The sequence below is a fragment of the Bombina bombina genome, chromosome 11 (assembly GCF_027579735.1).
Source record: "Bombina bombina isolate aBomBom1 chromosome 11, aBomBom1.pri, whole genome shotgun sequence".
NCBI classification, from domain to species: Eukaryota; Metazoa; Chordata; class Amphibia; order Anura; family Bombinatoridae; genus Bombina; species Bombina bombina.
In genome coordinates this window covers 162,090,763-162,116,415 of record NC_069509.1, presented here as the reverse complement: position 1 = coordinate 162,116,415, position 25,653 = coordinate 162,090,763, and the positions used below count along the sequence as shown (strand labels likewise).

General features: G+C 41.8%; 1 protein-coding gene across 2 annotated transcripts in view; it reads left to right on the top strand.

Moving 5' to 3' along the window:
* NTAN1 (N-terminal asparagine amidase) overlaps positions 1-25,653 on the top strand; it is a 79,956-nt gene that overhangs the window by 24,818 nt on the left and 29,485 nt on the right. For both annotated transcript variants that reach the window (XM_053694363.1, XM_053694362.1), the window contains 3 exons: positions 1,966-2,039; positions 14,017-14,070; positions 14,240-14,293. In XM_053694363.1, the coding sequence (XP_053550338.1) occupies positions 1,966-2,039; positions 14,017-14,070; positions 14,240-14,293 (182 nt within the window). The remainder of the gene's footprint in view (positions 1-1,965; positions 2,040-14,016; positions 14,071-14,239; positions 14,294-25,653) is intronic.

Below are 25,653 nucleotides of genomic sequence, written 5' to 3'. Positions count from 1 at the left end.
GGCACAGTAGAACCTCACTTACATCTAGCTATATCTAGACACTAATACAGACACACAATAGATCTATATGTAAGGACACAGTAGAACCTCACTTACATCTAGCTATATCTAGACACTAATACAGACACACAATAGATCTATATGTAAGGGCACATAGCAGCTCACTTACATCTAGCTACATCTAGACACTAATACAGACACACAATAGATCTATATGTAAGGGCACTGTAGAACCTCACATCTAGCTATATCTAGACACTAATACAGACACACAATAGATCTATATGTAAAGGCACAGTAGAACCTCACTTACATCTAGCTATATCTAGACACTAATACAGACACACAATAGATCTATATGTAAGGGCACAGTAGAACCTCACTTACATCTAGCTATATCTAGACACTAATGCAGACACACAATAGATCTATATGTAAGGGCACATAGCAGCTCACTTACATCTAGCTATATCTAGACACTAATACAGACACACAATAGATCTATATGTAAGGGCACATAGCAGCTCACTTACATCTAGCTATATCTAGACACTAATACAGACACACAATAGATCTATATGTAAGGGCACAGTAGAACCTCACTTACATCTAGCTATATCTAGACACTAATACAGACACACAATAGATCTATATGTAAGGGCACAGTAGAACCTCACTTACATCTAGCTATATCTAGACACTAATACAGACACACAATAAATCTATATGTAAGGGCACTGTAGAACCTCACTTACATCTAGCTATATCTAGACACTAATACAGACACACAATAGATCTATATGTAAGGGCACATTAGAACCTCACTTACATCTAGCTATATCTAGACACTAATACAGACACACAATAGATCTATATGTAAGGGCACAGTAGAACCTCACTTACATCTAGCTATATCTAGACACTAATACAGACACACAATAGATCTATATGTAAGGGCACATAGCAGCTCACTTACATCTAGCTATATCTAGACACTAATACAGACACACAATAGATCTATATGTAAGGGCACAGTAGAACCTCACTTACATCTAGCTATATCTAGACACTAATACAGACACACAATAGATCTATATGTAAGGGCACAGTAGAACCTCACTTACATCTAGCTATATCTAGACACTAATACAGACACACAATAGATCTATATGTAAGGGCACATAGCAGCTCACTTACATCTAGCTATATCTAGACACTAATACAGACACACAATAGATCTATATGTAAGGGCACAGTAGAACCTCACTTACATCTAGCTATATCTAGACACTAATACAGACACACAATAGCCCATCAGCACACTCTCCATCAGAATGGTTCCCACTGGAGCAGAGAACTCTGGGTAAGAATTTGCAAATGAGCTATGAAAGGCTCATTATTTTTTCCTTTCTAAAGGGACAGTTATATTAATGTACTTTTTACCTTTGTGATTATCTTGTGTCTAAGCCTCTGCAGACTGCTCCTTGTTTCAGTTATTTTGACAGGCTTGCAGTTTAGCCAAATAGTGCTGACTTCTAGGTAACGCCATGGGATTGAGCATAATATTATCTATATGGCACACATGAACTAGCGCTGTCTAGCTCTAAAAAAAAACTGTCAAATGCATTCAGATAAGAGGCGGCCTTCAAATGGCTTAGAAATTGGCTTATGAGCTTACCTAGGTTTAGCTTTCAACCAAGAATACCAAGAGAACAAAGCAAATTTTATGATAAATGTAAATTGGAAAGTTGTTTAAAAGGACATGCCCTATCTGACTCATGAACGTTTATTTTTGACTAGACTGTCCCTTTTAATATCTGCTGTAAATGGACATTAAAATAAAAATTAATTTAGTGATCTATCTCTCTGTATCTATCTATTTTATCTATCTCTGTATCTATCTATTTATCTGTAGCTATCATCTACTTATATGTATATAAATATATATATATATATTTTTGTCAGGCTGGAATTACACATTGTTGGAGGCTTTCTTGACAAAAAGCGATTATCACAGAGACTTTGCAACGAGATTCTTAGTAAGTTTCATATTTAAGTATGAATTTATTCTATACAAATAGTGCTGTGTTGCTCCTCTTATTTAAAATGTATTTTCATGAATAGAAATTAACTGCATCCAAGAGGTGGTAGTGTTTAATTTACACTTTATGTGTTTATTTCATCCCTGCACAGTCTGCACATGTCCATATTTATGTTGTTATAACATAACATTTGGATTCAAGGTGTTTTATAATACTTTTTTTTTTTTTAACATGACTTTTATTAAAGGACCATGAAATATAGTGGAATTGAATAATCAGCAAATGCATACTACAAATACAGTGCATTTATACATTTATATGATTGGTAGATTTGTTTTTCTGACAAATATCAGTTGCTTAAGTGATTATAAAAGATTTCTTTTGCAATGCAGTGTTTAATTGCTTATACACGTAATTCAGTTCACTAGGATTCTGATTGTGCGATATCCCGGGTCTTTCCTTATACCTCATGTAAAATTACACTTTCAAGAACTGCACTTGTGTTTATTAGCTATAATCATTATAGGGAAACGGCATATAAACCTCAGAATAATAAAATGGTGTATCGGAAATATAATTAATTATATCCCATATAGAACTCTTATCAGTTCAGTTCATATTGTCAATAATAATGCTCCAATAATTAGTGTTAAAATGACATGCTCTAACACTAGCAACACTGAAATGCTATGGATTTAACCTCTGCAAAGGTGTTAAACACATACCTAAAGTCCCGCCCAGGGCCTGCAGAGAACTGCTGGTCCAGAGTAGACACTGCGACTGATATAATCAGAAGCGCTAGTCTCACAACCCAGGTGTTTCTGCTGAGGACCAGCAGTGCTTTGCGGGTCCTGAGCAGGACTTTAACTATGCGTCGTTAGTATCTAAATTACTTGCTAATACAGATTAGAGCATGTAATTATATCAGTTTAAAGGGACATTAAACACTAAACAAATGCTAGATAGAACAATGCAGTAAGGAAATGATTAGCCTGTAAATAACATGTAGATGTATTTTTTAAAGTTTTATTACCAATTTAAATATTGACTAAATAAGTGTAAAGTTTTAATGTTTATAAAACAATGGGAGCTGCCATGTTGTAACTTAGGTTACTTTTTCTGCTGTTGCCAATTAGGTACAGTCATAAATAGGTCACTAGAGAGCGCAGCCAATGGTTGTGTGGTATATAACAGTGTTCTGCACTTCCATTTCTAACAGGAACTGAAAAGTTCACAGTTTCAGAATGGAATTACAGGAAAAATTGACAAAATAAATAATGAAAGTATATTGTAGAATGTTTTCTTTCCTAAGATATGGAGAGTCTACAACATCATTCCAATTACTAGTTGGAATATCACTCCTGGCCAGCAGGAGGAGGCAAAGAGCACCACAGCAAAGCTGTTAAATGTCACTCCCCTACCTATAATCCCCAGTCATTTTCTTTGCCTCTGTCAATGGAGGAGGTTAAGTTTGATGTCTGAAGAAATTAATTCCTTTTTTGGGTACTTTTCCCTGCAAGCAAGGATTTGGGTTTAGCCGAGTCCATGTCAATCTCTTCAGTAGAGTAGTGGTGACTTTTAAGCAGTTAGGAAGTTGTGAGGTGGTCCTTACTTTGTTTTCCTAACATATCGCTGCCCTTGGTACAGAAAACCAGAGTTCGTTACTCTGTTCTTTCTTTTTTCTACAGGTCTCTGTAAGGAGTATGTGTCCTTTCACACCTTGTGAGCTGTTGTCCTGAGTGACTGTTGGATTGCAGGTAAGTGCCTTTGTCTTCTAGGTATTGGAGACTTGCACTTTAAGAATATTTAGCTGCAATTTCCGTTTGGGACATTATATATCCTTTATATAGGATATTTATAGGCAGGGTGCAGGCACTGTTCTGATGTGACTTAGAGACTAAAGGGTTAATTATAAAGGTTTAACCTTTATTTTATTGTGGCTCAATTCTGGGAATGTTTGGTGCAATATACTTAAAGGGACACTGAACCCAAAATTTTTCTTTCGTGATTCAGATAGAGCATGCAATTTTAAGCAACTTTCTAATTTACTCCTATTATCAATTTTCTTCGTTCTCTTGGTATCTGTATTTGAAAAAGAAGGCATCTAAGGTTTTTTTTTTGGTTTAGAACTCTGGACAGCACTTTTGTATTGGATGAATTTATCCACCAATCAGCAAGAACAACCAGGTTGTTCACCAAAAATGAGCCGGCATCTAAACTTACATTCTTGCATTTCAAATAAAGATACCAAGAGAATGAAGAAAATTTGATAATAGGAGTAAATTAGAAAGTTGCTTAACATTTTATTCTCTATCTGAATCACGAAAGAAAAAATGTGGGTTCAGTGTCTCTTTTAAGGGTTCATAGATGGCTTGCAGCTTCAATGGCTTTTTTCTTCTCATACAGTATAACAGTGAAATTGCGATTCTAACAGACTCACACAAAATGGGTGTGTGTTTTGTGACGCTCTTAGTTAATCTGATGTCAGGCTTTGACAGAATTGCATGCTTTCATTGTTAGCTGCGCAGTTTCTGTCGGCTGTCATGTGACCCGTTCTTCCGCATTCATTAAGCGGAGCATCGTCTTCTTGCCGACATCGCCTGTGGAGCTGGATATGATCGATCGGCTGGAGAGTCCTGTGAACTTCTCCCTTTATAAGTTTTGCCGACGGAGGTCCGGTAGGGCACCTCAGTAGTTGTGAGGTGTAGAGGGCCTGATTTTAAACTTATTAAAGCTAACTTTAAATGTTCTGATGGGAATACATTTAAAGAGACAGTACTTGTCACGCCCTTGCGCTGCTCTGGCTGTTGCCAGGGACGCGGTGTGCGCCGCTCTGGCTGTTGCCAGGGACACTGTGCTTGCTGTCGGCATGCGGCGATGACGTAATCGCCACACATCAGTGTCTCCCTTTGCCGGTTGGTCCCTTTTGAACTCCTCTTTGCGCGAATCGGCGCCTTTGTAAGTACCTGCAGTACTTAGAAACACTGCCCAAGTATAGGTGTTACGTTGTGTGCTCCTGGGTGTTGTGTTTTCTGAACTGCTGGATTGCTATTACGTTACTGAACTGTGCCTGACTGACCACTCTGCCTGCTTAACCCCTGAACTGCTGGATTGCTACACTGTTGCTGATCTCTTCCTGTCTGACCACTCTGCCTGCTTAACCCCTGAACTGCTGGATTGCTACACTGTTGCTGATCTCTTCCTGTCTGACCACTCTGCCTGCTTAACCCCTGTACTGCTGGATTTCTACACTGTTGATGAACTCTGCCTGTCTGGTCCTTCTATTGGTTTACCCCTGACCTGTTATACTTCTGGATTTCCTTTTGTTTCTGACTCCTGCCTGTTCCTGGTCCTTCTATTGGTTTACCCCTGAACTGCTATACTGCTGGATTGTCTTCCTGTTGCCGCCAAGGACTACGCTGTCTACTGTGAATACTGCTTACCTTATTTTACAAACTCTCTCTGCTCTGGGATATTTCCTATCATTCCACTTGACGCCGGGATAAGAAGACTACTGGCCAAGTTTGGTCTGATAGAGGAATATTCCACAAGCGTTACATTATACTTGGGCCATGGACCCAAATGAGGTAGCAAGAGCAGCCTCTCTTCAGGGACAGATGCTGGATACCATTACCTGACAAGTATGATGGTACTGCCGACTGTAGGGGTTTTCTCAACCAGTGCAGACTGCACTTTCGCAATGATCCTCACACCTTCCAGTCTCATCAGTCAAGGGTCACTTTTATCATTTCTTTATTGAAAGACAAGGCCCTAGCCTTTTGGAACAGAGCGCTCAACTCCTAAACGATGCTGATGCCTTAATTTCTGCTTTATCTTCTGCTTTATTTCTGCTGCAGAGTACTCTCTCGGATCTCCACCAGAGCAATAGATCTGTGGCATAATACACCATCGAGTTTTTGCACCTTGGCACTTGAGACCAGTTGGGATGGCAGTGCTGTCAAGGCGGCCTTTAGGAGAGGCTTGCATGAGCGCATCAAGGATGAGCTTATTTATCGTGATGTTCCTTCTTCCCTGGATGAATTCATAACACTTTGTATCAGTCTAGATTCTCGCTTTCAGGAGAGACAAGCTGAGAGACAGAACTCGTAGAACCCTTCCCTCTTGTCCTCCTACTCGTCCGGTCTCTAGACTATCCTCTTACCCTTCAGCACCTCCAGTTACCTCTGTAGAGGAACCCATGAATCTCTCCTCCCTCAAGCCCACAGAATCTGAAAGACAGAGAAGGAGGAGATTGAGACTGTGTTTCTACTGTGGTTCTAACGCACACAAACTAAAGAATTTTGATATTCTGCTGGGAAAAGCCAATGCTTAGAGGATAAAACTGGGGTACCTCTAAACGTGGTCTCTACTAAATCCCCTCACTCCTCTCGGATCCTGGTACCTGTTACCCTTACCCTTTTTCAGAATTCTGTCCACGCACGCTCAAGCCTTCATTGATTCAGGGGCAGCTGGAAATGTTCTTGATCACCGTTTTATGATTCAGGCAGGGCTGCCTTTTCTGCAGAAAAAACAATGTCTCAAAATAACTACTCCCTAACCTTGACTGTTGGAGTCCTTCATACCGAGCAGTTGCAGTTCGATGTCATTCATTGCCCAGCACAGCCTGTCATACTTGGTCTTCCTTGGCTTCGTATATACAACCCACATTTCGACTGGACTGAGGGACAGTTGGCCTCCTGGGGTACATCCTGCTTCCACTCCTGCCTGGCTAAGGTTACTCCTCTGCACCACATCCCCATCGCCAGTCTACAGACCCCTTCAATTCTTCCCTCAATATGTGCAGATTTTACAGATGTGTTTGAAAAGAAAGCAGCTGATGTGCTGCCACCCCACCGTCCTTACGACTGTAAAATTAACCTCTTTCTTGGAGCCCCACTTCCTAAAGGGAGGACTTATCCACTCTCCAAAGCTGAAACCAAGGCCATGGAGGAATATATTCAAAAGAACCTAGCTAAACGTTTTATTCGCCCTTCCTCTTCTCCTGCAGAGGCTGGCTTCTTTTTTGTCAGTAAGAAAGATGGTGGGCTCAGACCCTGTATTGACTACAGAGCCCTAAACAACATCACTATCAAGAATATCTATCCTATTCCTTTAATCACTGAACTTTATGATTCGCTCCAAAATGCTCGCGACTTCACTAACTTGGATCTGCGTGGGGCGTGCAATCTTATTCATATATTCCTAGGGCATGAATGGAAGACTGCCTTCAACACAAGATCAGGGCATTTTGAATACCTCATAATGACTTTTGGGCTGTGTAATGCCCCTGCAGTCTTCCAAGCATTTGTCAACAATGTCTTCCGTGACCTCCTCAATCACACTGTCATTGTCTATCTGGATGACATCCTTATTTTATCCTCTACCCTTGAGAAGCATCATGAACATGTGAGACAGGTACTTCTTCACCTCAGAGACAATTCTCTGGTAGTCAAACTGGAGAAATGTGAGTATGATCAAGTTCAGATCCAGTTCCTTGGCTATGTCATCTCGAAGGATGGTTTTGCCATGGAACCTTCTAAGCTCACAGCAGTTCTGGAATGGCCTCAACACAACTCATTAAAAGAACTACAGAGATTCTTGGGGTTCTCCAATTATTACAGTAAGTTTATAAAGAACTTTTCCCAAATAGTTGTTCCACTCACTGAGTTCACCAAACGGAACAGAGACTGCAAAAAATGGCCTCCTGAAACTGTGGATTCCTTCTCTTATCTGAAAAAGACCATTTGTTCTGCTCCTGTGCTCCACCATCCTGATCCTGACCTGCAGTTCACTTTAGAGGATGACGCCTCCGAGATTGGAGCTGGAGCAGTCTTAACCCAAAGGGATCCTTTAACCTCCAATTTGCACCCTGTAGCCTTTTCCTCCAAACACTTTACTCCTGCAGAGAGGAATTACGATGTGGGTCATGAACTCTTAGCCATTAAGATGGCCCTGACTGAATGGCGTCATTGGCTAGAAAATACTGCCAATCCCATTCAGATTCTCACTGACCACAAGAATCTGATGTACCTAGAGACTGCTCATTGACTCAATCCTCGACAGGCCAGATGGGCCTTATTTGTTTCCTGTTTTAACTTTGTGGCTTCTTATCTTCCTGGGACCAAAAATAAAAAGGCTGACACCCTTTCCTGTCAGTTTCCTAAGTTTTCTGAAGCTCCTATCGAACACATCATACCCCCTTCCTGTGTGGTTGCTCAACTTAACATCTCTCTTCTTCAAAAACTGCAGTGTGCCCAGTCTAGAAAGCCTCAGGAAGCTCCTGCGGTGCCCAGTATCTTTGTACCTCTGAACCTACGCACTCCTGTGCCATCCTGGGCTCATGACAGCAAACTATCTGGACATCCTGGTTTGACAAGAACTTTTAAGCTTCTTTCCCAACATGTATGGTGGCCTACCATGAAGTCTGACGCTTAGGATTATGGGAAAGCCTGCATGACTTGTGCTGCCAAAAAGGCTCCCCGTTCCTTGCCTCCTGGCTTACTCCAACCGTTGTCCATTCCCAAACAACCTTGGTCACACATAACAATGTGAGAACTGCTGGAGTGCTACTCTGTTGCTGAACTCTGCCTGTCTGACCACGCTGTCTGCTTAACCCCTGAACTGCTGGATTGCTACACTGTTGCTGAACTTTGCCTGCTTAACCCCTGTACTGCTGGATTGCTACACTGTTGCTGAACTCTGCCTGTCTAGTCCTTCTATTGGTTTTCTCCTAAACTGTTATACTGTTGGATTTCCTTTTGTTTCTGACTCCTGCCTGTTCCTGGTCCTTCTATTGGTTTACCCCTGAACTGCTATACTGCTGGATTGTCTTCTATTAAAGTCTTATTAAATATTATGGAGATGGATCAAGACTCCCTCCCTTGTGACAAATGTTTATTATGCTTAGAGGCTCAAATTGTTTTGCCTATGCAATTTTCTTGCTTAGCTAGAACTCTTAAATGTAAAGATAAATTGTTGCCCTCTGAGTCCAATGTCTCTCAGGATGATGCTGTTAAGGCAATGCCACAGCTTTCTCCTCAAACGTCCCAAGATTCAATGGCTTCACATACAGTGCCCTGCAGTTCCTCTCAGTTTCCTGGAGGAGTTTATGTGCCATCAGATTTTTCTGCACAGATATCTTCTGTGATATCTGCAGCATTATTTGCTTTTCCCTTGTTGGGGAAGTGCAAGAGGAAAACAAAACATTTTTTTAGACAGTAAGGTGTCTGTCACATCTGCTGCTGCGCATGTTGCCCTTCCTCATAAGTCTGATGAGAAGGTTACCTGGGTAGCGTCTGAGGGTGAAATCTCAGACTCTTGACAGTATAAATCCTTTGTCTGAAGTTGAAGAAGTAAACTTCAGGTTTAAGCATAAACACCTTCGTGTACTGTTAAAGGAGGTTTTGGCTACTTTGGATGACTCTGACTCTTCTGTCGCGGTAAACCCTAAGAATCTAGTAAACTTAACAAATACAATGGTGTTCCTTCCTCTGTGGAAGTGTTTCCTGTTCCAGATCGTGTGACAGAGATTATTACACAGGAATGGGAGAAACCAGGGATACCTTTCTCCTCGTCTCCCGCCTTTAAAAAGATGTTCCCTGTTGCTGACTCCATTAAAGATTCATGGCACACGGTGCCTAAAGTAGAAGGGGCTATTTCTACTCTTGCTAAGAGAACTACGATCCCTATAGAGGATAGCTGTTATTTTAAGGATCCCATGGACAAGAAGCTGGAGGCTTATTTAAAAAAAAGATGTATGTTCATCAGGGTCTGCAATGGCATCCTGCAGTTTGTATTGCCTCAGTAGCGAGTGCAGCATCTTATTGGTGTGATGCTTTGTCTGAATCAATTTTAGAAGAGACTCCATTGGAGGAGATACAAGATAAGATTAAGCCTCTCAAACTAGCCAATTCCTTTATTTCTGATGATAACTTTCAAGTTAGACTGGGAGCCAAGATGTCTGGCTTCACCATCCTAGCCCGCAGGGCTTTGTGGCTAAAATCTTGGTCAGCTTATGTTACCTCCAAGTCCAAGCTTTTGGCGCTTCCTTACAAGGGTAAAACCTTGTTTGGTCCTGGTCAGGCAGAAATAATTTCTGATATTACGGGTGGAAAAGGGTCTTTTCTACCACAAGACAAGAAGAACAGATCTAAAGGACGTCAAAGTAATTTTCATTCCTTTCGTAACTTCAAAGTAAAGTCTTCCTCTTCTAAGCAGGAACAGTTCAAGTTTTCTTGGAAACCCACTCAGTCTTGGAGCAAGGGGAAACAATCAAAGAAACCCGCAGCTGAGTCTAGGTCAGCATGAAGGGTCTGCCCCGGTCCGGGATCGTATCAAGTGGGGGGGGGCAGACTTTCTCTTTTTTGTCAAGCATGGATACGAGATGTCCCAGATCCTTGGGCTGTGGACATAGTATCTCAGGGTTACAAAATAGAGTTCAAGTCTTTCCCTCCCAGGGGCAGATTGTCTGTAGACCATAAAAAAGAGAGGCATTCTTGAACTGCATTCAGGACCATTCTTCCTGGGGAGTGATTGTTCCAGTAAGGGAACAGGGCCTAGGATTCTATTCAAATCTGTTTGTGGTTCCCAAAAAAGAGAGAACTTTTTGACCCTTTCTAGACCTAAAGTGTCTCAACAAGTTTCTCAGGGTACCGTCCTTCAAAATGGAAACCATTTGTTCCATTCTTCCTTTGGTCTAAGAGGGTCAATTCATGACGACCATAGACCTGAAGGTTGCGTATCTTCATGTTCCCATCCACAGGGATCATAACAAGTTTCTGAGATTCGCATTTTTCGACAATCACTTTCAGTTTGTGGTTCTTCCATTTGGCCTTGCCACAGCTCCCAGAATTTTATCAAAGGTTCAGGGGGCTCTTTTGGCAGTTATGAGGTCTCTGGGAATTGCAGTGGCGCATTACCTAGACGACATATTGGTTCAGGCGCTATCTTTTCAACAAGCAAACTCTCATGCAGAGATCTTGTCTTTTTTACGTTCCCACAGATGGAAAGTGAATCTGGAAAAGAGTTCCCTTGTTCCAGCTACAAGGGTAGTTTTCTTAGGGACCTTAATAGATTTCATATCTATGAAAATGTTTCTGACAGAGGTCAGAAAATCCAAAAATCTCTCTTCTTGCCTCTCTCTACAATCTATTGTTCTTGCCATCAGTAGCTCAATGTATGGAGGTAATTGCTCTGATGGTCGCTTCCATGGACATCATTCCCTTTGCTCGATTCCATTTAAGAGCTCTACAGTTATGCATGCTCAGACAATGGAACGGAGACCATTCGTATCTGTCTCAGAGGATAGATCTAGACCAGACGACAAGAGACTCTCTCCCAGGGTGGCTTTCTCAGGAACATCTGTCTCAGGGCACATGCTTCCAGACTTCCAGAGACCTTCCTGGGTGATTGTGACCACGGACGCCAGCCTGCTAGGCTGGGGAGCAGTCTGGGACTCGTTAAAGGCGCAGGGAATATGGACTCGGGAGGAGTCTGCTCTCCCCATAAACATCTTGGAATTAAGAGCGATTTACAATGCTCTGATGGCTTGGCCTCAATTATCCTTAGCCCGGTTTATCAGGTTCCAGTCTGACAACATCACCTCAGTGGCTTACATCAACCACCAGGGAGGAACACTGGGTTCCTTGGCCATGAAGGAGGTGGCAGGGATTATTCAGTGGGCGTAAGCTCACAGTTGTTGTCTATTTTTCATCCACATTCCAGGAGTGGACAACTGGGAGGCGGCCTTCCTGAGCAGACAGACATTTCATCCCGGGGAGTGGGCTCTCCATCCGTAGGTGTCCTGCAGGTTAACCCTCATGTGGGGGGTGCCGGAGTTGGATCTGATGGCGTCTCGGCAGAACGCCAAGCTTCCAAGGTACGGTTCAAGGTCCAGAGAACATTCAGGCCGCTCTGATAGAAGCTCTGGAAGTTCCTTGGGTTTTTGGTCTAGCATACCTGTTTCCTCCGTTTGTGCTCCTTCCATGAGTCATAGCTTGTATCAAACAGGAGAGAGCATTGGTAATTCTAATAGTTCCTGCATGGCCTCGCAGGATCTGGTATGCAGACCTAATGAAGATGTCATCTCTTCCTCCGTGGAGGTTACCTCTGAGGAAGGACCTTCTAACTCAGGGTCCTTTCCTCCATCCAAATCTCGTTTCTATGAAGCTGACTGCTTGGAGATTAATTCTTTCTAAGCGTGGGTTTTCTGAGTCGGTCATTGAGACCATGATCCAGGCTCGCAAGCCTGTTACTCTAAAAATTTACTATAAGGTATGGTGTAAATACCTTTTTATTGGTGTGAATTTAAGGCTACTCTTGGAGTAGGATCAGGATTTCTAGAATTTTGTATTTTCTCCAGGAAGGTCTGGAGAAAGGACCGTCAGTCAGTTCTCTGAAAGGTCAGATTTTGTTACACAAGCGTCTGGCAAATGTGCCAGATGTTCAATCTTTTTGTCAGACCCTAGTCAGAATCAGGCCTGTGTTTAAATCTGTTTCTCCTCCTTGGAGCCTTTACCTTGTTCTTTAAGTTTTGCAGCAGGCTCCGTTTGAGCCAATTCATTCCATAGATATTAAGTTATTATCTTAGAAGGTTTTGTTTCTTTTTGCTATCTCTTCTGCTCGGAGAGTCTCAGAACTCTCGGCCTTGCAGTGTGTTTTGCCTTACCTTATCTTTCATGCGCATAAGGTGGTTCTTCGTACTAAATTGGGGTTTCTTCCTAAAGTGGTTTCAGATAGAAATATTAATCAGGAAATTGTTGTTCCTTCTCTCTGTCCTAATCCTTCTTCTCATAAGAAATGTCTGTTGCACAACTTGGATGTTGTGCGTGCTCTAAAATTCTACCTACAGACGACTAAGGATTTTTGCCAGTCCTCTGCCCTGTTTGTTTGTTTCGCTGGAAAGCTGAAGGGTCAGAAGGATACAGCTACTTCTCTTTCCCTATGGTTGAGAAGTATGATTCGTTTTGCTTACGAGTCTGCTGGACAGCAGCCTCCTGAGAGAATTACAGCTCATTCCACTAGGGCTGTTTCCTCTTCTTGGGCTTTCAAAAATGAAGCTTCTGTGGAACAGATTTGCAAGGCTGCAACTTGGTCCTCTCTGCATACTTTTTCCAAATTCTACAAATTTGATACTTTTGCCTTTCTTTCTCCTTTGGGAGAACGGTTCTTCAAGCCGTAGTGCCTTCTGTTTAGGTCTGCTTGTCTTGTTTTCCCTCCCTATTCGTTCCGTGTCCTCTAGCTTGGGTATTGGTTCCCACTAGTAATTGGAATGATGTCATGGACTCTCCATATCTTAGAAAAGAAAACAAAATGTATGCTTACCTGATAAATGTATTTATTTCCGGATATGGAGAGTCCATGACCCCACCCTAAAGACAATTATTTTTGACTAAACCTCAGGCACCTCTACACCTTTGTGTTATTCCTTTTTCCATTTTCCTTCCGTCGAATGACTGGAAATTATGGGTAGGGGTTATGGGTAAGGGAGTGACACTTAACAGCTTTGCTGTGGTGCTCTTTGCCTCCTCCTGCTGGCCAGAAGTGATATTCCCACTAGTAATTGGAATGACTTCGTAGACTCTCCATATACGGAAAGAAAGAAATTTATCAGGTAAGCATAAATTTCATTTTTTATAGATACGATATATAATTTTATATTACTATCTCAAAGTGTTCAATATCCCCTTTAATGGCCCTTTCATCTTAATAACAAAATAATTTCTAATAATTTGGACAGCAATTAAAAGAAGGGGACATTTTGCTGCTCCGAAATGTAATTACTCCTTAAAGTTTACTAAAGATCAGTGAGTGCATAAACCTGGTATTGATATATTCAATGTTTATAGCACTTTAATATCTAAATTATTTACCAAGTTGTTTTGATGTCTTGATCACCCTTTGCACAATTGATAACGACACATTTACTTACTGTTTGTTATTTTTTGACACATTTAAATTCGTTTTCTTATTACAGGAGCATTTGACAAGCAGAAAGATGAAGTTCACTTAGCAACGTATTGTGTGTCAGGTAGATTCTGTTACTTTTTTTTTTTCTAAATACAATTTTTTTTGTGATTCTTTCATTTATAGTTTCCTTCGTATAATGTCATCTCTAATGATTTCAATTAATAAATATTATAATTTACAATGTATACTTTATATACTATATAATACGAATAATTTATGTTATTCTACAGATTTAAACAATAAGGAAGAGAATGGAATTCACTTTCCAATAATTTATGGTATAGGTAAGCATGTACTAATTGTAGTTATTAATGACCTATTGTTAAATGAATATTGCGTTTTTTTCTGTTTCCTCTTTCTGTCTTTTTTTTTTTTTTTTTTCTTCCGATGGTACAAATTCTTAGTTCTATTTTATTTCATGGGGGACTGGAAACACTGGAGAATATGGACATATCTACAAAGGAGCAGTGCTTGCCTTTACCTATGTTTAATTTCTGATGCACATAAAAAAATATACAAAAAAAAACTTTAGGTTTTTTTTTAAGGGGGGATTGGGTGGGTTTTAGAGTAGGGTTGGGTTTTAATGTTGGGGGGGGTATTTGTACTTTTTTTTTACAGGTAAAAAAGCTGATTACTTTGAGGCAATGCCCTGCAAAAGGCCCTTTTAAGGGCTATTTGTAATTTAGTGTAGGGTAGGGCTTTTATATTTTGTTAGGGGGATTAGATTAGGTGTAATTAGTTTAAAAATCTTGTAATTATTTTATTATTTTCTGTAATTTAGTGTTTTTTTTTTTTCGTACTTTAGATAATTTTTTTAAATTGTAATTAATTGTATTTAGTTTAGGGAATTTATTTAATTATAGTGTAGTGTTAGTTGTTAGTGTAACTTAGGTTAGGTTTTATTTTACAGGTAAATTTGTCTTTATTTTAACTAGGTAGCTATTAAATAGTTAATAACTATTTAATAACTATTGTACCTAGTTAAAATAAATACAGAGTTGCCTGTAAAATAAAAATAAACCCTAAGCTAGCTACAGTGTAACTATTAGTTATATTGTAGCTATCTTAGGGTTTATTTTATAGGTAAGTATTTAGTTTTAAATAGGAATTATTTAGGTAATTGTAGTAATATTATTTAGATTTATTGTAATTATATTTAAGTTAGGGGGTGTTAGGGTTAGACTTAGGTTTAGGGGTTAATACATTTAATATAGTGGTGGCGACGTTGTGGGTGGCAGATTAGGGATTAATAAATGTAGTTAGGTTGCGGCGACATTGGGGGTGGCAGATTAGGGGTTAATAAATATAATGCAGGGTTCGGCGATGTTGGGGGCAGCAGATTAGGGGTTCATAACTATAATGTAGGTGGCGGCGGTGTCCGGAGCGGCAGATTAGGGGTCAATAATATAATGTAGGTGGCGGCGGTGTCCGGAGCGGCAGATTAGGGGTCAATAATATAATGTAGGTGTCGGCGATGTCAGGGGCGGCAGATTAGGGGTTAATAAGTGTAAGATTAGGGGTGTTTAGACTCGGGGTTCATGTTAGGGTGTTAGGTGTAGACATAAAAAGTATTTCCCCATAGGAATCAATGGGGCTGCGTTAGGAGCTTTACGCTGCTTTTTTGCAGGTGTTAGACTTTATTTCAGCCGGCTCTCCCCCATTGATTCTTATGGGGAAATTGTGCACAAGCTCTTTTACCAGCTCACCGCTAATGTAAGCAGCGCTGGTATTGAGGTGAGACGTGGAGCTAAATTTTGCTCTTCGCTCACTTTTTTGTGGTTAATGGCGGGTTTGTAAAAACCCGTAATACCAGCGATGTCTGCAAGTGAGCAGTGAGGGAAAACTGCTCGTTAGCACCGCACCCCTCCTAACGCAAAACTCGTAATCTAGGTGAAGGCATTTTCACACAGTTTGCAAGGACAGCGATCTGCTATGCCTTGGATTATTGTTATAAGCCAAATATTCAAGTGGCATTACCTCTTTTATTGCTTTAAGGTCCTGACTAATAGTGTGCTAGAGCGGGCTGTGTGTCTCAGATTTGACAGCAAAAGTGTCAGTGCAGCTGTCTCCCTTCATGTAAATATATCAGTATGTAGACACAGCGACTCTCTCCATCCTGGAAAATTGTAAAGGGATTCTCAACGTTCCTTACTTTAGACAGTGGATCAGTAACCTCATAGCTCATGACTGCCTTTTTGTTTTTTAACTCCATTTAAAGGGAAAGTCTACAATATAATTTTTATTGTTTTAAAATATAGATAATCCCTTAATTACCCATTCCCCAGTTTTGCATAACCAGCACAGTTATATTAATACACTTTTCTCCAACATAGGTGTGTCCGGTCCACGGCGTCATCCTTACTTGTGGGATATTCTCTTCCCCAACAGGAAATGGCAAAGAGCCCAGCAAAGCTGGTCACATGATCCCTCCTAGGCTCCGCCTTCCCCAGTCATTCTCTTTGCCGTTGTACAGGCAACATCTCCACGGAGATGGCTTAGAGTTTTTTAGTGTTTAACTGTAGTTTTTATTATTCAATCAAGAGTTTGTTATTTTAAAATAGTGCTGGTATGTACTATTTACTCTGAAACAGAATAGAGATGAAGATTTCTGTTTGTAAGAGGAAAATGATTTTAGCAACCGTTACTAAAATCGATGGCTGTTCCACACAGGACTGTTGAGAGGAATTAACTTCAGTTGGGGGAACAGTGAGCAGACTTTTGCTGCTTGAGGTATGACACATTCTAACAAGACGATGTAATGCTGGAAGCTGTCATTTCTTCTGTTAAGTGTGATCAGTCCACGGGTCATCATTACTTCTGGGATATTACTCCTCCCCAACAGGAAGTGCAAGAGGATTCACCCAGCAGAGCTGCATATAGCTCCTCCCCTCTACGTCACTCCCAGTCATTCTCTTGCACCCAACGACTAGATAGGATGTGTGAGAGGACTATGGTGATTATACTTAGTTTTATATCTTCAATCAAAAGTTTGTTATTTTAAAATAGCACCGGAGTGTGTTATTACCTCTCTGGCAGAGTTTGAAGAAGAATCTACCAGAGTTTTGCTATGATTTTAGCCGGAGTAGTTAAGATCATATTGCTGTTCTCGGCCATCTGAGGAGTGAGGTAAACTTCAGATCAGGGGACAGCGGGCAGATGAATCTGCATAGAGGTATGTAGCAGTTTTTATTTTCTGACAATGGAATTGATGAGAAAATCCTGCCATACCGATATAATGTCATGTATGTATACTTTACACTTCAGTATTCTGGGGAATGGTACTTCACTAGAATTACACTGTAAGAAATACATAAAGCTGTTTAATAACTAGAGATTATGTTTAACGTTTTTGCTGGAATGTAAAATCGTTTTCATTTGCTGAGGTACTGTGTGAATAAATGTTTGGGCACTATTTTTCCACTTGGCAGTTGCTTAATCTGTTTTTCTGACAGTTTCTGTTCTCCCTCACTGCTGTGTGTGAGGGGGAGGGGCCGTTTTTTGGCGCTTTTATTATGCATCAAATATTTCAGTCAGCAACTCATTGTATTCCCTGCATGATCCGGTTCATCTCTACAGAGCTCAGGGGTCTTCAAAACTTATTTTGAGGGAGGTAATTTCTCTCAGCAGAGCTGTGAGAATTATAGTTTGACTGAGATAAAAAACGTTTATTCTGTAATTTGTTTCCTGCTTTCAGAATTTGTTATCTTTGCTAATGGGATTAAACCTTTGCTAAAGTTGTGTTGTTTACAAGGATTGAGGCTATAACTGTTTCAATTTATTAATTTTCAACTGTCATAGATCTTCTGTGCTTCTTAAAGGCACAGTACGTTTTAATATTATTCTAATTGAATTGTATTTCCAAGTTGCAAGTTTATTTGCTAGTGTGTTAAACATGTCTGATTCAGAGGATGATACCTGTGTCATTTGTTGCAATGCCAAAGTGGAGCCCAATAGAAATTTATGTACTAACTGTATTGATGCTACTTTAAATAAAAGTCAATCTGTACAAATTGAACAAATTTCACCAAACAACGAGGGGAGAGTTATGCCGACTAACTCGCCTCACGTGTCAGTACCTACATCTCCCGCTCAGAGGGAGGTGCGTGATATTGTAGCGCCGAGTACATCTGGGCGGCCATTACAAATCACATTACAGGATATGGCTACTGTTATGACTGAGGTTTTGGCTAAATTACCAGAACTAAGAGGTAAGCGTGATCACTCTGGGGTGAGAACAGAGTGCGCTGATAATATTAGGGCCATGTCAGACACTGCGTCACAGGTGGCAGAACATGAGGACGGAGAACTTCATTCTGTGGGTGACGGTTCTGATCCAAACAGACTGGATTCAGATATTTCAAATTTTAAATTTAAACTGGAAAACCTCCGTGTATTACTAGGGGAGGTGTTAGCGGCTCTGAATGATTGTAACACAGTTGCAATACCAGAGAAAATGTGTAGGTTGGATAAATATTTTGCGGTACCGACGAGTACTGAGGTTTTTCCTATACCTAAGAGACTTACTGAAATTGTTACTAAGGAGTGGGATAGACCCGGTGTGCCGTTCTCACCCCCTCCGATATTTAGAAAAATGTTTCCAATAGACGCCACCACAAGGGACTTATGGCAAACGGTCCCTAAGGTGGAGGGAGCAGTTTCTACCTTAGCTAAGCGTACCACTATCCCGGTGGAGGATAGCTGTGCTTTTTCAGATCCAATGGATAAAAAGTTAGAGGGTTACCTTAAGAAAATGTTTGTTCAACAAGGTTTTATATTGCAACCCCTTGCATGCATTGCGCCGATCACGGCTGCAGCGGCATTCTGGATTGAGTCTCTGGAAGAGAACATTGGTTCAGCTACTCTGGACGACATTACGGACAGGCTTAGAGTCCTTAAACTATCTAATTCATTCATTTCGGAGGCCGTAGTACATCTTACTAAACTTACGGCGAAGAATTCAGGATTCGCCATTCAGGCACGCAGGGCGCTGTGGCTAAAATCCTGGTCAGCTGATGTTACTTCTAAGTCTAAATTGCTTAATATACCTTTCAAAGGGCAGACCTTATTCGGGCCCGGGTTGAAAGAGATTATCGCTGACATTACAGGAGGTAAAGGCCATGCCCTGCCTCAGGACAAAGCCAAGACTAGACAGTCTAATTTTCGTTCCTTTCGTAATTTCAAAGCAGGAGCAGCATCAACTTCCTCTGCACCAAAACAGGAAGGAGCTGTTGCTCGCTACAGACAAGGCTGGAAACCTAACCAGTCCTGGAACAAGGGCAAGCAGACTAGGAAACCTGCTGCTGCCCCTAAAACAGCATGAATTGAGGGCCCCCGATCCGGGATCGGATCTAGTGGGGGGCAGACTTTCTCTCTTCGCCCAGGCTTGGGCAAGAGATGTTCAGGATCCTTGGGTGCTAGAGATAATATCTCAGGGATACCTTCTGGACTTCAAATACTCTCCTCCAAGAGAGAGATTTCATCTGTCAAGATTGTCAACAATCCAGACAAAGAAAGAGGCGTTTCTACGCTGCGTACAAGAGCTCTTGTTAATGGGAGTAATCCATCCAGTTCCACGATCGGAACAGGGACAGGGGTTTTACTCAAATCTGTTTGTGGTTCCCAAAAAAGAGGGAACTTTCAGACCAATCCTGGACTTAAAGATCCTAAACAAATTCCTAAGAGTTCCATCGTTCAAGATGGAGACTATTCGGACAATTTTACCTATGATCCAAGAGGGTCAATACATGACCACTGTAGATTTAAAAGATGCTTACCTTCACATACCGATTCACAAAGATCATTATCGGTACCTAAGGTTTGCCTTCCTAGACAGGCATTACCAGTTTGTGGCTCTTCCATTCGGATTGGCTACAGCTCCAAGAATCTTCACAAAGGTTCTGGGTGCTCTTCTGGCGGTACTAAGACCGCGGGGAATCTCGGTAGCTCCATACCTAGACGACATTCTGATACAAGCTTTCAAACTGCCAAGTCTCATACAGAGTTAGTGCTGGCATTTCTAAGGTCACATGGATGGAAGGTGAACGAAAAGAAAAGTTCACTCGTTCCACTCACAAGAGTTCCCTTCCTGGGGACTCTTATAGATTCTGTAGAAATGAAGATTTACCTGACAGAGGACAGGTTAACAAGACTTCAAAGTGCTTGCCGCACCCTTCATTCCATTCAACACCCGTCAGTGGCTCAATGCATGGAGGTAATCGGCTTAATGGTAGCGGCAATGGACATAGTACCCTTTGCACGCTTACACCTCAGACCACTGCAACTGTGCATGCTAAGTCAGTGGAATGGGGATTACTCAGACTTATCCCCTTCTCTGAATCTGGATCAAGAGACCAGAAATTCTCTTCTATGGTGGCTTTCTCGGCCACATCTGTCCAGGGGGATGCCATTCAGCAGACCAGACTGGACAATTGTAACAACAGACGCCAGCCTTCTAGGTTGGGGTGCCGTCTGGAATTCTCTGAAGGCTCAGGGACAATGGAGTCAGGAGGAGAGTCTCCTGCCAATAAACATTCTGGAATTGAGAGCAGTTCTCAATGCCCTCCTGGCTTGGCCCCAGTTGACAACTCGGGGGTTCATCAGGTTTCAGTCGGACAACATCACGACTGTAGCTTACATCAACCATCAGGGAGGGACAAGAAGCTCCCTAGCTATGATGGAAGTATCAAAGATAATTTGCTGGGCAGAGTCTCACTCTTGCCACCTGTCAGCAATCCACATCCCGGGAGTGGAGAACTGGGAGGCGGATTTCTTAAGTCGTCAGACTTTTCATCCGGGGGAGTGGGAACTTCATCCGGAGGTCTTTGCCCAAATACTTCGACGTTGGGGCAAACCAGAGATAGATCTCATGGCGTCTCGACAGAACGCCAAGCTTCCTCGTTACGGGTCCAGATCCAGGGATCCAGGAGCAGTCCTGATAGATGCTCTGACAGCACCTTGGGACTTCAGGATGGCTTACGTGTTTCCACCCTTCCCGTTGCTTCCTCGATTGATTGCCAGAATCAAACAAGAGAGAGCATCAGTGATTCTAATAGCACCTGCGTGGCCACGCAGGACTTGGTATGCAGACCTGGTGGACATGTCATCCTGTCCACCTTGGTCTCTACCTCTGAAACAGGACCTTCTGATACAGGGTCCCTTCAAACATCAAAATCTAACTTCTCTGAAGCTGACTGCTTGGAAATTGAACGCTTGATTTTATCAAGACGTGGATTTTCTGAGTCAGTTATTGATACCTTAATACAGGCTAGGAAACCTGTTACCAGAAAGATTTACCATAAGATATGGCGTAAATACCTATATTGGTGTGAATCCAAAGGTTACTCTTGGAGTAAGGTTAGGATTCCTAGGATATTGTCTTTTCTACAAGAAGGTTTAGAAAAGGGTTTATCTGCTAGTTCATTAAAGGGACAGATCTCAGCTCTGTCCATTCTGTTACACAAACGTCTGTCAGAAGTTCCTGACGTCCAGGCTTTTTGTCAGGCTTTGGCCAGAATTAAGCCTGTGTTTAAAACTGTTGCTCCACCATGGAGTTTAAACCTTGTTCTTAATGTTTTACAGGGCGTTCCGTTTGAACCCCTTCATTCCATTGATATAAAGTTGTTATCTTGGAAAGTTCTATTTTTAATGGCTATTTCCTCGGCTCGAAGAGTCTCTGAATTATCAGCCTTACATTGTGATTCTCCTTATTTGATTTTTCATTCGGATAAGGTAGTCCTGCGTACTAAACCTGGGTTCTTACCTAAGGTAGTTACTAACAGGAATATCAATCAAGAGATTGTTGTTCCTTCTTTATGCCCAAATCCTTCTTCAAAGAAGGAACGTCTACTGCACAACCTGGATGATGTCCGTGCTCTAAAATTTTACTTACAGGCAACTAAGGAATTTCGACAAACGTCTTCTCTGTTTGTCATTTACTCTGGGCAGAGGAGAGGTCAAAAAGCTTCCGCTACCTCTCTTTCTTTTTGGCTTCGTAGCATAATTCGTTTAGCTTATGAGACTGCTGGACAGCAGCCTCCTGAAAGGATTACAGCTCATTCTACTAGAGCTGTGGCTTCCACTTGGGCCTTCAAGAATGAGGCCTCTGTTGAACAGATTTGCAAGGCTGCAACTTGGTCTTCGCTTCATACTTTTTCCAAATTTTACAAATTTGACACTTTTGCTTCATCGGAGGCTATTTTTGGGAGAAAGGTTCTTCAGGCAGTGGTTCCTTCTGTATAAAGAGCCTGCCTATCCCTCCCGTCATCCGTGTACTTTTGCTTTGGTATTGGTATCCCAGAAGTAATGATGACCCGTGGACTGATCACACTTAACAGAAGAAAACATAATTTATGCTTACCTGATAAATTCCTTTCTTCTGTAGTGTGATCAGTCCACGGCCCGCCCTGTTTTTAAGGCAGGTAAATATTTTTTAATCTATACTCCAGTCACCACTTCACCCTTGGCTTTTCCTTTCTCGTTGGTCCTTGGTCGAATGACTGGGAGTGACGTAGAGGGGAGGAGCTATATGCAGCTCTGCTGGGTGAATCCTCTTGCACTTCCTGTTGGGGAGGAGTAATATCCCAGAAGTAATGATGACCCGTGGACTGATCACACTACAGAAGAAAGGAATTTATCAGGTAAGCATAAATTATGTTTTTCCCTATGGGATCCGGTAAGCCATTTTTATTACAGAAAGAAAAAAAAAAGGGCTTCACAAGGGCTTTCTAAGACTGTAGACATTTTCTGGGCTAAATCGATTTATATTTTATACTCCATAGCCTTGAGGAATTATTTTAATCTTGGGAATTATGTAAAATAACCGGCAGGCACTGTATTGGACACCTTATTCTCTAGGGGCTTTCCCTAATCATAGGCAGAGTCTCATTTTCGCGCCTGTATTGCGCACTTGTTTTTGAGAAGCATGACATGCAGATGCATGTGTGAGGAGCTCTGATACATAGAAAAGACTTTCTGAAGGCGTCATTTGGTATCGTATTCCCCTTTGGGCTTGGTTGGGTCTCAGCAAAGCAGATACCAGGGACTGTAAAGGGGTTAAATATAAAAACGGCTCCGGTTCCGTTATTTTAAGGGTTAAAGCTTCCAAATTTGGTGTGCAATACTTTTAAGGCTTTAAGACACTGTGGTGAAATTTTGGTGAATTTTGAACAATTCCTTCATACTTTTTCGCAATTGCAGTAATAAAGTGTGTTCAGTTTAAAATTTAAAGTGACAGTAACGGTTTATTTTAAAACGTTTTTTGTACTTTGTTATCAAGTTTTTGCCTGTTTAACATGTCTGAACTACCAGATAGACTGTGTTCTGAATGTGGGGAAGCCAAGGTTCCTTCTCATTTAAATAGATGTGATTTATGTGACACAAAATTTAGAGAAAATGATGCCCAAGATGATTCCTCAAGTGAGGGGAGTAAGCATGGTACTGCATCATCCCCTCCTTCGTCTACACCAGTCTTGCCCACACAGGAGGCCCCTAGTACATCTAGCGCGCCAATACTCCTTACTATGCAACAATTAACGGCTGTAATGGATAATTCTATCAAAAACATTTTAGCCAAAATGCCCACTTATCAGCGAAAGCGCGACTGCTCTGTTTTAGAAAATACTGAAGAGCATGAGGACGCTGATGATATTGGTTCTGAAGGGCCCCTACACCAGTCTGAGGGGGCCAGGGAGGTTTTGTCTGAGGGAGAAATTTCAGATTCAGGGAAAATTTCTCAACAAGCTGAACCTGATGTGATTACATTTAAATTTAAATTGGAACATCTCCGCGCTCTGCTTAAGGAGGTGTTATCCACTCTGGATGATTGTGAAAATTTGGTCATTCCAGAGAAACTATGTAAAATGGACAAGTTCCTAGAGGTCCCGGGGCCCCCCGAAGCTTTTCCTATACCCAAGCGGGTGGCGGACATTGTAAATAAAGAATGGGAAAGGCCCGGTATACCTTTCGTCCCTCCCCCCATATTTAAAAAATTGTTTCCTATGGTCGACCCCAGAAAGGACTTATGGCAGACAGTCCCCAAGGTCGAGGGGGCGGTTTCTACTCTAAACAAACGCACCACTATACCCATAGAAGATAGTTGTGCTTTCAAAGATCCTATGGATAAAAAATTAGAAGGTTTGCTTAAAAAGATGTTTGTTCAGCAAGGTTACCTTCTACAACCAATTTCATGCATTGTTCCTGTCACTACAGCCGTGTGTTTCTGGTTCGATGAGCTAGAAAAGGCGATCAATAATAATTCTTCTTCTTATGAGGAGATTATGGACAGAATTCGTGCTCTCAAATTGGCTAATTCTTTCACCCTAGACGCCACTTTGCAATGGGCTAGGTTAGCGGCGAAAAATTCTGGTTTTGCTATTGTGGCGCGCAGAGCGCTTTGGTTAAAATCTTGGTCAGCGGATGCGTCTTCCAAGAACAAATTGCTTAACATTCCTTTCAAGGGGAAAACGCTGTTTGGCCCTGACTTGAAAGAGATTATCTCTGATATCACTGGGGGCAAGGGCCACGCCCTTCCTCAGGATAGGTCTTTCAAGGCCAAAAATAAACCTAATTTTCGTCCCTTTCGCAGAAACGGACCAGCCCCAAGTGCTACGTCCTCTAAGCAAGAGGGTAATACTTCTCAAGCCAAGCCAGCCTGGAGACCAATGCAAGGCTGGAACAAAGGAAAGCAGGCCAAGAAACCTGCCACTGCTACCAAGACAGCATGAGATGTTGGCCCCCGATCCGGGACCGGATCTGGTGGGGGGCAGACTCTCTCTCTTCGCTCAGGCTTGGGCAAGAGATGTTCTGGATCCTTGGGCGCTAGAAATAGTCTCCCAAGGTTATCTTCTGGAATTCAAGGGGCTTCCCCCAAGGGGGAGGTTCCACAGGTCTCAATTGTCTTCAGACCACATAAAGAAACAGGCATTCTTACATTGTGTAGAAGACCTGTTAAAAATGGGAGTGATTCATCCTGTTCCATTAGGAGAACAAGGGATGGGGTTCTACTCCAATCTGTTCGTAGTTCCCAAAAAAGAGGGAACATTCAGACCAATCTTAGATCTCAAGATCCTAAACAAGTTTCTCAAGGTTCCATCGTTCAAAATGGAAACCATTCGAACTATTCTTCCTTCCATCCAGGAAGGTCAATTCATGACCACGGTGGATTTAAAGGATGCGTATCTACATATTCCTATCCACAAGGAACATCATCGGTTCCTAAGGTTCGCATTCCTGGACAAGCATTACCAGTTTGTGGCACTTCCGTTCGGATTAGCCACTGCTCCAAGGATTTTCACAAAGGTACTAGGGTCCCTTCTAGCGGTGCTAAGACCAAGGGGCATTGCAGTAGTACCTTACTTGGACGACATTCTGATTCAAGCGTCGTCCCTTCCTCAAGTAAAGGCTCACACGGACATTGTCCTGGCCTTTCTCAGATCTCACGGGTGGAAAGTGAACGCAGAAAAAAGTTCTCTGTCTCCGTCAACAAGGGTTCCCTTCTTGGGAACAATAATAGACTCCTTAGAAATGAGGATTTTTCTGACAGAGGCCAGAAAATCAAAACTTCTGAACTCTTGTCAAATACTTCATTCTGTTCCTCTTCCTTCCATAGCGCAGTGCATGGAAGTAATAGGTTTGATGGTAGCGGCAA